We start from the raw sequence: 14743 nt of genomic DNA on the forward strand, positions 1-14743 counted from the left end.
ATAAATAAAAGCTTCTTCACATGAATAATACAGAAATTATTATAAAAACCTTCACCGCTTTAAGAATGATTCAATTAGAAAATCTATTAATATAATTACTGTGTTAATATATCTTAAGAGAAAAGTCATTTGATCAACTCCATAGTTGCTGATAGGGTATTGGAAAAAATTCAAGTTTTTTTCTTGACTAAAACTCATAATCAAATGGGAATAGATGAATACTTTTCAACATGCTTGTATCTTTCTTAAGCCAAATGCGTCATCTTGCTTAAAGGTTATATATCATCATTAATATTTATCATTATCCTGGAGATATTAGCTGACAAAATCAGATAAGAGAAAAAAATAAGATTTTAAAGGTGGAGGTATAAGTCTCATTATTTACAGAGGCTAAGACTGTGTCCCTGGAACATCCAAAGTGATCAACCGAAAACCCAGTACCAAAATGTAAGATAATTCAGAAGGTTGATTGGATAAAATTCCTTTCCATATATAAACAACCCATTGCAAATTATATTAAAAGAAAAGACCCAATGCAGCCAAAGAAATAAATAAATAAAGAGCTGGCTTTGATATACAGTGTAACAGGTTTTTAATTCTTGAATTATTGTGACATTTCCCTTGTAAATTTTCATCTGCCATATATTCTCCTTTGTTTATTTTAAGAGCGTTCAGAACAAGATCAGAAATAGGCTTTTAAAACTACTTTTAATAGATAATTTTGTATTATACTTTTAGGGGAGTATTTCACAGATTGAAAAGGAGTACCAAGTTTTACAAGAGCAGCTTAAGGAAGCATGTGAAAATTATGAGCAGAGAAATATCAAGGGCTCAGAAGAAACCAAGGATTTGGAAGAAAAGTTGAAAAGGCACCTAGAAGAAAACAAGGTAATCCTATCTGAAACCCTCTTTAATAGCATGCGGTATCATTAGGAGAATTGTGCTTGTGTAGCCTCAATTAGCTGAGCTGCTGCATTGTTGGCTAAACAAAAGGATTCTTTCTCATTGCCTATTTCAAATTTCTTTATGACATATTAAAGTAACTGTTTTTTGCAGTGCTTTAGAAGCTCTACAAGTTGCAGTCTAAGAAAAGGGCTGTGAATCTGAATTTTCATATATCATAATTCAGTTTGCTTGCTTAACTAAAACTATTTTCTGAGGAAACCCTCTTGCACTGTTGGTGGGAATGTAAATTGATACAGCCACTATGGAGAACAGTATGGAGGTGCCTTAAAAAACTAAAAATAGGACTACCATATGACCCAGCAATCCCCCTGTTGGGCATATACCCTGAGAAAACCATAATTCAAGAAGAGTCATGTACCACAATGTTCACTGCAGCTCTATTTACAATAGGCAGGACATGGAAGCAACCTAAGTGTCCATCGACAGATGAATGGACAAAGAAGATGTGGCACATATATACAATGGAATATTACTCAGCCATAAAAAGAAATGAAATTGAGTTATTTGTAGTGAGGTGGATGGACAGTCTGTCATACAGAGTGAAGTAACTCAGAAAGAGAAAAACAAATACCGTATGCTAACACATACATATGGAATAAAAAAAAATGGTTCTGAAGAACGTAGGGGCAGGACAGGAATAAAGACACAGACATAGAGAATGGACTTGAGGCCATGGGGAGGGGGAAGGGTAAGCTGGGACAAAGTAAGAGAGTGGCATGGACTTATGTATACACTACGAAATGTAAAATAGATAGCTAGTGGGAAGCAGCCGCATAGCACAGGGAGATCAGCTCAGTGCTTTGTGACCACCTAGAGGGGTGGGATAGGGAGGGTGGGATAGGGAGACGCAAGAGGGAGGAGATATGGGGATATATGTATATGTATAGCTGATTCACTTTGTTATCAAGCAGAAACTAACACACCATTGTAAAGCAATTATACTCCAATAAAGATGTTAAAATAAATAAATAAATACCAAAAAAAACCCCAAAACTATTTTCTGGAGACTAAGCTCCAAGTTAAATTATTAGTATTTTTAAAATTTTTTTATCATTGTGTTCTGAATTCATGGCATTTTTTTTTTTTGGCTGCCTTGGGTCTTTGTTGCTGCGCGCGGGCTTTCTCTAGCTGTGGTGAGCGGGGGCTACTAGCTGTGGCGAGCGGGGGCTACTCTTCATTGAGGTGCAGAGGCTTCTCATTGCAGTGGCTTCTCTTGTTGCGGAGCATGGGCTCTAGGTGCGCGGGCTTTAGTAACTGTGGCTTGCAGTCTCTAGAGCGCAGGCTCAGTAGTCGTGGCGCACGGGCTTAGTTGCTCCGCGGCATGTGGGATCTTCCCAGACCAGGGATCGAACCTGCGTCCCCAGCATTAGGAGGCGGATTCTTAACCACTGTGCCACCAGGCAAGTCCCTAAATTCTTGTTTATAGTGAGAGAGGTTGTGTAGCAATAGTGGTTCAGAGTGTGAGGCCTGGAGTCAGACTGACTGGATTCAGATCCAGGCTTAGTTCTATACTAGTTGTGATCTTGGTCAAGTTATTTAACATCTCTGTGCTTTAGTTTCTTATCTGGAAAATTTGGGTAACAGTAGCTCCCATTTGCCGGGTTAGATTAATCCTTGTAAAGTACAGTTATCCCTCAGTATCGGCAGGGGATTGGTTCCAGGACCCATTCAGAAATACCCAAATCCACAGATTCTCAAGTCCCTTGTATACAATGGTGTAATATTGAGAGAGTTCCACATCTGAGGATACAGAGGGCCAACTGTACTTAACGTTGCCTGGTGCATAGTAAGAGCTCTCTAAGTGTTGCCTGCCACTATTATTACTACTACTACTATCATCATCATCTTCATCTTACTACTCAGGAAGTATAAAAATTGCACATGGAGGGTTGGCATACTAGAACTGTAAACTCACCCAGAGTATCTTGGTTGAGTCTACTGATCTTGAATTCCATTAGTTAAGATTGACCTTCAGTTACATGTGACTGGTTCTTGGAGTAATACTGATTCATGGCAAGGCCCAATTGAATTAGTGGGAAAATGGAATTATAGATGTGAGGAAATCATGGTACGTTTCTTTTTTAAACTAAGGTCTTTTTTTAAAATTGAAATATAGCTGATTTACACTATTAGTTCCAGGTGTACAACATAGTGACTTGATATTTTTAATAGATTATATGCCATTTAAAGTTATTACAAAATAATGCCTATATTTCCCTGTGCTGTACAATATATGCTTGCTGCTTATTTATTTTATACATAGTAGTTTGTCTCTTAACCTCCTACCCCTATCATGCCCTTCCCCCCTTCCCTCTCCCCACTGGTAGTCACTAATTTGTTCTCTCTGTGAGTCTGGTTTCTTATATTCATTCGTCTGTTCTATACTTTAGATTCTACAAATAAGCAATAAAATAGAGTACTTGCCTTTCTCTGTCTGACCTATTTCACTTAGCAGAATACCCTCTAGGTCCATCCATGTTCTTCCAAATGACAGAACTTCATTCTTTTTTATGGCTGAGTAATATTCCATTGTGTATATATACCACATCTCTTTATCCATTCATCTGTTGATGGACACTTAGGTTGCTTCCGTATCTTAGCTATTGTAAATAGTGCTGCTGTGAATATTGGGGTGCATATATCTTTTTGAATTAGTGTTTTTATGTTCTTTGGATATATACCCAGGAGTGGAATTGCTGGATCATGTGGTAGCTCTATTTTTAGTTTTCTGAAGAACCTCCATTCTGTTTTCCATAGTGGCTGCACCAATTTACATTCCCACCAACAGTGTACAAGGGTTCCCTTTTCTCCACATCCTTGCCAGCATTTTTTTTAAAATTTTATTTATTTATTTATTTATGGCTTTGTTGGGTCTTCGTTTCTGTGCGAGGGCTTTCTCTAGTTGTGGCAAGCGGGGACCTCTCTTCATCGCGGTGAGCGGGCCTCTCACTATCGTGGCCTCTCTTGTTGTGGAGCACAGGCTCCAGACGCGCAGGCTCAGTAATTGTGGCTCACGGGTCCAGCCGCTCCGCGGCATGTGGGATCCTCCCAGACCAGGGCTCGAACCCGTGTCCCCTGCATTGGCAGGCAGATTCTCAACCACTGTGCCACCAGGGAAGCCCCCTTGCCAGCATTTATTGTGCTCTTTTTAAATCTTTTTTTGGCTGCATTGGGTCTTGGTTGCTGCAAGTGGGCTTTCTCTAGTTGTGCCGAGCAGGGGCTGCTCTTCATTGCGGTGCGTGGGCTTCTCATTGAGGTGGCTTCTCTTGTTGCAGAGCACGGGCTCTAGGCACACGGGCTTCAGTAGTTGCAGCATGCGGGTTCAGTAGTTGTGGCATGCGGGCCCTAGAGAGTGTGGGCTTCAGTAGTTGCAGCGCGCAGGCTCTAGGGTGTGCAGGCTTCAGTAGTTGTGGTGCACAGGCTTAGTTGCTCCACGGCATGTGAGATCTTCCCTGACCAGGGATCAAACCCGTGTCCCCTGAATTGGCAGGCGGATTCTTAACCACTGTGCCACCAGGGAAGTCCTATTGTGTTCTTGTTGATGACAGCCATTCTGACAGGTGTGAGGTGATACCTCATTGTAGTTTTGATTTGTATTTCTCTCATGATGAGTGATGTTGAGCATCTTTTCATGTGCCTGTTGGCCATCTTAATGTTTTCTTTGGAAAAATATCTTTTCAGGTCTTCTGCCCATTTTATAATCAGCTTGTAAAAACTGAGGTCTTTTGTACAGAGGTAACAAAGGGCTGTTAGTCCATTTAAGAAAGGAAGAATTTGTTCCAGAAGTCTGAGTCAATAGCTGACGTCACATATTAAATAGAAGAAAATGAGCTGTGGGACCTTAATCAATAAACTCATTTATTGAGATTTAAGTATGCCCAGAAGAAAAGGGTTGGTATGTAAAGGTTACTGTTATAACATTCCTTAGGACATGTTTTTACTTGGGATGAGACTGGGGAGATTTGAAGAATGAGAAGAATTGGAAGGAACCAGCCTTTCTGCTCAGTTGCCCAGTTGAATGAAGTCTTCTTGATTGCGAAGAGGGAAAAATGAGCAAAAGTAAAGCCCTGCCCAGTGGCTCACAGAACACTAATTTGGATAAGCTACTTGGGGGGCTTAACAAAACAAAGTATTTTTGTAAACTTTGTATTGCCTCAGGAAAATTCAGTTTTCAGTTTTAATAAATCCGTGCGGGAATGCCTGTGTTCACCCGATTAAGTGCTGAGGGCAGATTTGCAGACTCAGCCACTTAATTTTAGGTGGGCATCTGGTGAGTGAGGTTTCTTTCTTTCTGGCAGAGGCTTGTCCAGCTTTATAAACTGCTGGTCTGACTGGGTCCTGTATTTGTGCAGCTCATCAAGGCTTCTTTGTACACTTGACCAAGAAATGTACAGTAAATTAGCACCCAGGGAGGAGGGCTGTGAGAGAGCAGCAACTTTGGCTGGTGGGCTTGGGCTCTTGACCTGCTTTTTAACTTTGCTAAGGCTCTGGGTCTGGTTCCATGTGGTTGTACTTAAGAGTAGTCAGTCCATTTTTTAAAAAGAGCCATTATTTAGTCCCTCAAATTATAGGCCAGTTAGGTTATTAGACTTTCCATGTAAAATGTATACCCGTTTCCTAGCAGGATAAATTGCTTGTCTGAGATCCTTAGGTTGCTGTCAGCACAAGAGCAAATGAGGTTTAGTTGTAGCCACTTCTTTATTAATCATGACTGTACTCAGAATTCACTTGTGGAAAATCTTTTATAAATGTAAAAAGAAATTTCCGCTTTTGTTGATCTTTCCCTTGGCCTTTGACTCTCTTAGATCACTGAGGTTATGAACTAATACTTACTTAAGGTTCTTGATCCCACATTTGGATATATTCGATACAACAGCCCTTCCCCCTTATAGAGAAGAGAGAGGCAAGCAGTAGCAAATCACGTTTAAGAACTCAGGCAAGCAGAGCAACTAAGCCCTTGCGCCACAACTGCTGAGCCTGTGCTCTAGAGCCCACGAGCCACAGCTGCTGAGCCCACGTGCCACAACTACTGAAGCCCGCGTGCCTAGAGCCCATGCTCCGCAACAAGAGAAGGCCCCGCAATGAGAAGCCCGCGCACGGCAGCTAAGAGTAGCCCCTGCTCGCTGCAATTAGAGAAAGCCCATGCACAACAACGAAGACCCAACACAGCCAAAAATAAAAAAACAAAAAACAAAAAAACCTTGGGCAATAAGAGTCAGACTGCCTGACTAGTACCCCAGCACCACCACTTAATAGCTTTGTGACCTAAAGTAATTTACTCAGTCTCTTCGGCCCTCAGTTTCCTCATTAATAATGTAATCTCTGCTTCATAGTTTTGTGAGGACTCACAGGGGTGGTTGGAAAGGGGTGGGGAATGGCCAGAGATAAGTATAGAAGGAGGAAGAATTGTCCCACCCAGAATGCTGTCATGCCCTCTTTGAGAAAAATCACTTATTTACAAAGCACTTGAAAAGCGCTGAGCGTTTACAAAGCATCAGTAAAAATCTGGGCCAGCTATTGCATATAGCTGATGGAGTTTGATTATCATGAGCTAGAGATGGGCCCATTCTCTATTCCCTGCCAGAGGAAAATAGCAATTCTAAAGCCAGAGTCTCCTGTTGTTGTTGTTTTTTTTTTTTTTTTTTTTTTTTTTTTTTTTTAGAAATTTCATGTAATGTCTGAAACACTTATATTAACATATTTCCATACAAATACAAATATAAGATTTTTAGAAATTTCATGTAATGTCTGAAACATTTATATTAACATATTTCCATACATATTTCCATACAAATACAAATATAAGATATTTAGAAATTTCATGTAATGTCTGAAACATTTATATTAACATATTTCCATACAAATAACCCAATGAAAGTTTAGTATTAGTTGTTTTGTTTGTTTTTTTATACTGCAGGTTCTTATTAGGCATCAGTTTTATACACATCAGTGTATACATGTCAATCCCAATTGCCCAATTCAGCACACCACCATCCCCACCTCACCGCAGTTTTCCCCCCTTGGTGTCCATATGACCATTCTCTACATTTGTGTCTCAACTTCTGCCCTGCAAACTGGCTCATCTGTACCATTTTTCTAGGTTCCGCATACATGCATTAATATACGATATTTGTTTTTCTCTTTCTGACTTACTTCACTCTGTATGACAGTCTCTAGATCCATCCATGTCTCAACAAATGACTCAATTTCGTTCCTTTTTATGGCTGAGTAATATTCCATTGTATATATGTACCACATCTTCTTTATCCATTCGTCTGTTGATGGGCATTTAGGTTGCTTCCATGACCTGGCTATTGTAAATAGTGCTGCAATGAACATTGGGGTGCATGTGTCTTTTTGAATTACGGTTTTCTCTGGGTATATGCCCAGTAGTGGGATTGCTGGGTCATATGGTAATTCTATTTTTAGTTTTTTAAGGAACCTCCATATTGTTCTCCATAGTGGCTGTATCAATTTACATTCCCACCAACAGTGCAAGAGGGTTCCCTTTTCTCCACACCCTCTCCAGCATTTGTTGTTTGTCGATTTTCTGATGATGCCCATTCTAACAGGAGTGAGGTGATACCTCATTGTAGTTTTGATTTGCATTTCTCTAATAATTAGTGATGTTGAGCATCTTTTCATGTGCTTCGTGGCCATCTGTATGTCTTCTTTGGAGAAATGTCTATTTAGGTCTTCTGCCCATTTTTGGATTGGGGTGTTTGTTTCTTTGATATTGAGCTGAATGAGCTGTTTATATATTTTGGAGATTAATCCTTTGTCCGTTGATTCATTTGCAAATATTTTCTCCCATTCTGAGGATTGTCTTTTCGTCTTGTTTATGGTTTCCTTTGCTGTGCAAAAGCTTTGAAGTTTCATTAGGTCCCATTTGTTTATTTTTGTTTTTATTTCCATTACTCTAGGAGGTGGATCAAAAAAGATCTTGCTGTGATTTATGTCAAAGAGTGTTCTTCCTATGTTTTCCTCTAAGAGTTTTATAGTGTCCAGTCTTATATTTAGGTCTCTAATCCATTTTGAGTTTATTTTTGTGTATGGTGTTAGGGAGTATTCTAATTTCATTCTTTTACATGTAGCTGTCCAGTTTTCCCAGCACCACTTATTGAAGAGACTGTCTTTTCTCCATTGTATATCTTTGCCTCCTTTGTCATAGATTAGTTGACCATAGGTGCGTGGGTTAATCTCTGGGCTTTCTATCTTGTTCCATTGATCTATGTTTCTGTTTTTGTGCCAGTACCATACTGTCTTGATTACTGTAGCTTTGTAGTATAGTCTGAAGTCAGGGAGTCTGATTCCTCCAGCTCCATTTTTTTCCCTCAAGACTGCTTTGGCTATTCGGGGTCTTTTGTGTCTCCATACAAATTTTAAGATGATTTGTTCTAGCTCCGTAAAAAATGCCATTGGTAATTTGATAGGGATTGCATTGAATCTGTAGATTGCTTTGGGTAGTATACTCATTTTCACAATGTTGATTCTTCCAATCCAAGAACATGGTATATCTCTCCATCTGTTGGTATCATCTTTAATTTCTTTCATCAGTGTCTTATAGTTTTCTGCATACAGGTCTTTCGTCTCCCTAGGTAGGTTTATTCCTAGGTATTTTATTCTTTTTGTTGCAATGGTAAATGGGAGTGTTTCCATAATTTCTCTTTCAGATTTTTCATCATTAGTGTATAGAAATGCAAGAGATTTCTGTGCATTAATTTTGTATCCTGCAACTTTACCATATTCATTAATTAGCTCTAGCAGTTTTCTGGTGGCAGTTTTAGGATTCTCTATGTATAGTATCATGTCATCCGCAAACAGTGACAGTTTTACTTCTTCTTTTCCAATTTGTATTCCTTTTATTTCTTTTTCTTCTCTGATTGCCGTGGCTAGGACTTCCAGGACTATGTTGAATAATAGTGGTGAGAGTGGACATCCTTGTCTCGTTCCTGATCTTAGAGGAAATGCTTTCAGTTTTTCACCATTGAGAATGATGTTTGCTGTGGGTTTGTCATATATGGCCTTTATTATGTTGAGGTAGGTTCCCTCTATGCCCACTTTCTGGAGAGTTTTTATCAGAAATGGGTGTTGAATTTTGTCAAAAGCTTTTTCTGCATCTATTGAGATGATCATATGGTTTTTATTCTTCAATTTGTTAATATGGTTTATCACATTGATTGATTTGCGTATATTGAAGAATCCTTGCATCCCTGGGATAAATCCCACTTGATCGTGGTGTATGATCCTTTTAATGTGTTGCTGGATTCTGTTTGCTAGTATTTTGTTGAGGATTTTTGCATCTATATTCATCAGTGATATTGGTCTGTAATTTTCTTTTTTTGTAGTGTCTTTGTCTGGTTTTGGTATCAGGGTGATGGTGGCCTCATAGAATGAGTTTGGGAGTGTTCCTTCCTCTGCAATTTTTTGGAAGAGTTTGAGAAGGATGGGTGTTAGCTCTTCTCTAAATGTTTGATAGAATTCACCTGTGAAGCCATCTGGTCCTGGACTTTTGTTTGTTGGAAGATTTTTAATCACAGTTTCAATTTCATTACTTGTGATTGGTCTGTTCATATTTTCTGTTTCTTCCTGATTCAGTCTGGGAAGGTTATACCTTTCTAAGAATTTGTCCATTTCTTCCAGGTTGTCCATTTTATTGGCATAAAGTTGCTTGTAGTAGTCTCTTAGGATGCTTTGTATTTCTGCGGTGTCTGTTGTAACTTCTCCTTTTTCATTTCTGATTTTATTGATTTGAGTCCTCTCCCTCTTTTTCTTGATGAGTCTGGCTAATGGCTTATCAATTTTGTTTATCTTCTCAAAGAACCAACTTTTAGTTTTATTGATCTTTGCTATTGTTTTCTTTGTTTCTATTTCATTTATTTCTGCTCTGATCTTTATGATTTCTTTCCTTCTGCTAACTTTGGGTTTTGTTTGTTCTTCTTTCTCTAGTTTCTTTAGGTGGAAGGTTAGATTGTTTACTTGAGATTTTTCTTGTTTCTTTAGGTAGGCTTGTATAGCTATAAACTTCCCTCTTAGAACCGCTTTTGCTGCATCCCATAGGTTTTGGGTCGTCGTGTTTTCATTGTCATTTGTCTCTAGGTATTTTTTGATTTCCTCTTTGATTTCTTCAGTGATCTCTTGGTTATTTAGTAACGTATTGTTTAGCCTCCATGTGTTTGTCCTTTTTACGTTTTTTTCCCTGTAATTCATTTCTAATCTCATAGCATTGTGGTCAGAAAAGATGCTTGATATGATTTCAATTTTCTTAAATTTACTGAGGCTTGATTTGTGACCCAAGATGTGATCTATCCTGGAGAATGTTCCGTGCGCACTTGAGAAGAACGTGTAATCTGCTGTTTTTGGATGGAATGTCCTATATATATCAATTAAATCTATCTGGTCTATTGTGTCATTTAAAGCTTCTGTTTCCTTATTTATTTTCATTTTGGATGATCTGTCCATTGGTGTAAGTGAGGTGTTAAAGTCCCCCACTATTATTGTGTTACTGTCGATTTCCTCTTTTATAGCTGTTAGCAGTTGCCTTATGTATTGAGGTGCTCCTATGTTGGGTGCATATATATTTATAATTGTTATATCTTCTTCTTGGATTGATCCCTGGATCATTATGTAGTGTCCTTCCTTGTCTCTTGTAACATTCTTTATTTTAAAGTCTATTTTATCTGATATGAGTATAGCTACTCCAGCTTTCTTTTGATTTCCATTTGCATGGAATATCTTTTTCCATCCCCTCACTTTCAGTCTGTATGTGTCCCTAGGTCTAAAGTGGGTCTCTTGTAGACAGCATATATATGGGTCTTGTTTTTGTATCCATTCAGCCAGTCTATGTCTTTTGGTTGGGGCATTTAATCCATTCACGTTTAAGGTAATTATCGATATGTATGTTCCTATGACCATTTTCTTAATTGTTTTGGGTTTGTTTTTGTAGGTCCTTTTCTTCTCTTGTGTTTCCCACTTAGAGAAGTTCCTTTAGCATTTGTTGTAGAGCTGGTTTGGTGGTGCTGAATTCTCTTAGCTTTTGCTTGTCTGCAAAGCTTTTGATTTCTCCATCAAATCTAAATGAGATCCTTGCCGGGTAGAGTAATCTTGGTTGTAGGTTCTTCCCTTTCATCACTTTAAGTATATCATGCCACTCCCTTCTGGCTTGCAGAGTTTCTGCTGAGAAATCAGCTGTTAAGCTTATGGGAGTTCCCTTGTATGTTATTTGTCGTTTTTCCCTTGCTGCTTTCAATAATTTTTCTTTGTCTTTAATTTTTGCCACTTTGATTACTATGTGTCTCGGCGTGTTTCTCCTTGGGTTTATTCTGTATGGGACTCTCTGCGCTTCCTGGACTTGGGTGGCTATTTCCTTTCCCATGTTAGGGAAGTTTTCGACTATAATCTCTTCAAATATTTTCTCTGGTCCTTTCTCTCTCTCTTCTCCTTCTGGGACCCCTATAATGTGAATGTTGTTGCGTTTAATGTTGTCCCAGAGGTCTCTTAGGCTGTCTTCATTTCTTTTCATTCTTTTTTCTTTAGTCTGTTCCACAGCAGTGAATTCCACCATTCTGTCTTCCAGGTCACTTATCCATTCTTCTGCCTCAGTTATTCTGCTATTGATTCCTTCTAGTGTAGTTTTCATTTCAGTTATTGTATTGGTGATCTCTGTTTGTTTGTTCTTTAATTCTTCTAGGTCTTTGTTAATCATTTCTTGCATCTTCTCAATCTTTGCCTCCATTCTTATTCCGAGGTCCTGGATCATCTTCACCATCATTATTCTGAATTCTTTTTCTGGAAGGTTGCCTATCTCCACTTCATTTAGTTGTTTTTCTGGGGTTTTTTCTTGTTCCTTCATCTGGTACATAGCCCTCTGCCTTTTCATCTTCTCTATCTTTCTGTAACTGTGGTTTTTGGTCCACAGGCTGCAGGATCGTAGTTTTTCTTGCTTCTGTTGTCTGCCCTCTCGAGTCTCCTGTTGTTTTTAATGTACGTTTCACCTGCAACCAGCAGGTTATAACTGGTTGCCATATTGCTCAAGGGCATATGTTCTTTCTTGTTTTATTAAGGTAAAATTCACCTTTAACCACTATAAAGTATACAGTTCAGTGGTTTTCAGTATATTCATCATGTTGTATAATCATTACCACCATCTAATCCAGAACCGTTTTCAACGCTCCAAAAAGAAGCCTTGGGGCTTCCCTGGTGGCGCAGTGGTTGAGTGTCTGCCTGCCAATGCAGGGGACACGGGTTCGAGCCCCGGTCTGGGAAGATCCCATATGCCGCAGAGCAGCTAGGCCCGTGAGCCGCAATTACTGAGCCTGCGCGTCTGGAGCCTGTGCTCCGCAACAAGAGAGGCCGCGATAATGAGAGGCCCGCGCACCGCGATGAGGAGTGGCCCCCACTTGCCGCAACTAGAGAAAGCTCTTGCACAGAAACGAAGACCCAACACACCCATAAATAAAAAAAAAAAAAAAAAAAGAAAGTAGAGGAATTAAAAAAAAAAAGAAAAAGAAGCCTTGTACCCATTAAGCAGTCACTCCCCATCTCTTCTAGGTCATATGTTCTTAAGGTGCTTTAATAAGATTTGCTTATAGCTAAGATGGGTATTTAGTTGACACTGACTCTTAAAACACAGTCAAAATAATTTTGGCCCAGAATAATTTATGGAGTAGAATTTGGAACTTTGTCCTGTTTCAACAGAATCTTGGGCCCCTGCCTGCCAAAGCTTCCTCAGCTCATGTCTGCATAGAGGTGGGGTTCTCCTGTTCAGTTATTGCCCTTGCCAAGTTCAGCCTTTTATGGTTTTTTTTTTTAAGATTTTTTTTTTTTATGTGGGCCATTTTTAAAGTCTTTATTGAATTTGTTACAATATCGCTTCTGTTTTATGTTTTTTTGGGTTTTTTTGGCCACGAGGCATGTGGGATCTTAGCTCCCCAACCAGGGATCAAACCTGCAACCCCTGCATTGGAAGGCGAAGTCTTAACCACTGGACCGCCAGGGAGGTCCCCAGCCTTTTTTTTTTTAACATTTATTTATTTAGTTATTTGTTTATTCGGTTGTGCTGGGTCTTAGTTGTGGCAGGCGGGCTCCTTAGTTTCACCAGCAGTTTTTTTAATCTAACATTTATGGAGCTCATGTTATGTGCCATACTGAGTTATAAATATTTTACATGTATTATTTTATTTAATCTCAAAACAATCCTAGTGTACTAGTGTTACAGTATAGTATATAATATTCTCTCCATTTTACTGATAAGGAAAAAGGAGGCCAGACTTGCTAATGCATCTTGCTCCAAGTCACACCAGTACTAAGCAGGAGAACAGGTGGTGAGTGTCAGGCTCCAAATACCTTGCATTTGTCCTCCCTTAAGAGAATGTCAGTTCCACAACCAGTTGAAAAACATTTCTCAGCATTTCATGAGCAGCCTGTCAGTTAATCGACGCCATAATAATGCCGAGTAACAACCACCCACAAAAACCTCAGTGATGTATAACAATAAATATTAAATGTGTGAGTCTGTGGGTTAGCTGATCCCGATTGGGCTTGGCTAGACTGTTTCACGTTTGGGTCAGCTAGGGCTCTGCTGTTCTTGGCTGTGCTAGAATGGCCTCAGCAGGGACAGCAGGGACAACTAGATCTGCTCCATGTGTCTTTCATCTTCCAGTAAGTACAAGGGCAAGCGAGGACAGTCACTGCTAATATCACATCAGGCAAAGCAAGTCACATAGCCCAGATTCAAGGGGTGGGGAAAAGAGACTGCCTCTTTTTTCTTTAGATTTTTTTTTTTAGCATCTTTATTGGAGTATAATTGCTTTACAATGGTGTGTTAGTTTCTGCTTTATAACAAAGTGAATCAGTTATACATATACATATGTTCCCATATCTCTTCCCTCTTGCATCTCCCTCCCTCCCACCCTCCCTATCCCACCCCTCTAGGTGGTCACAAAGCACCAAGCTGATCTCCCTGTGCTATGCAGTTGCTTCCCACTAGCTAGCTATTTTACTTTTGGTAGTGTATATATGTCCATGCCACTCTCTCCAGAGTGAAGTAAGTCAGAAAGAGAAAAACAAATATAGTATGATAACACATATATATGGAATCTAAGGAAAAAAAAAAAAAAAGGTCATGAAGAACCTAGTGGTAAGACAGGAATAAAGACACAGACCTACTAGCTGTGACAAAGTGAGAGAGACTGCCTCTTTAGTGAAGGGAATGCCAAGGTCCCATGAGAAAGGGTGTAGATATGGGGAGGGGTGAAGGATGGGGCTGTGAATGCCATCCCTCTGCCACAGTAGGTTAGCACCAGTAATTCACTAATGCTCAGTAATTACCAAGAGCTTAAAAGACCTTCTGTGATTGGTATCTAACTCCATCTTCTGCCTTCTTCCTCACGTAATGGATAGTGCTTGTCATGTGATTTGCTCACTTCTGGACCTTTTCCCAGCACTGTTCCTTCTGCTTCAAGTGGCCTTCTTCCTCCCCAAGCCTGGCTCACTCCTCCTCACCCTTTGGGTCCAACTCAGGCATCACTTTGTTGAGAAAGCAGTCACTGACGACAGCTCAGGCTTGGTTAAACGCCCTTATTAATGCAGTGGTGATAATGAGTGCCTCACACTATATTATCCAGTAATTATCATTTTGTTCACATCATTATTGAGATATAATTCACATATCATAAAATTCACCCATTTAAAGTATATAGTCAGTGTTTTTAGTGTATGCACGCTGTTGTAGCCATCACCACGATCTTCAGTTTAGAACATTTTTATCGCCCCAAAA

At 39.5% G+C, this 14743-nt stretch overlaps 1 protein-coding gene across 12 annotated transcripts in view; it reads left to right on the forward strand.

Annotated features, from left to right (window-relative positions):
* Positions 1-14743, forward strand: part of TTC3 (tetratricopeptide repeat domain 3) — a 142835-nt gene that overhangs the window by 100194 nt on the left and 27898 nt on the right. For all 12 annotated transcript variants that reach the window (XM_036851189.1, XM_036851195.1, XM_036851192.1 and 9 more), the window contains one exon: positions 739-888. In XM_036851189.1, the coding sequence (XP_036707084.1) occupies positions 739-888 (150 nt within the window). The remainder of the gene's footprint in view (positions 1-738; positions 889-14743) is intronic.

Source organism: Balaenoptera musculus, chromosome 4, assembly GCF_009873245.2.
Source record: "Balaenoptera musculus isolate JJ_BM4_2016_0621 chromosome 4, mBalMus1.pri.v3, whole genome shotgun sequence".
NCBI lineage: Eukaryota > Metazoa > Chordata > Mammalia > Artiodactyla > Balaenopteridae > Balaenoptera > Balaenoptera musculus.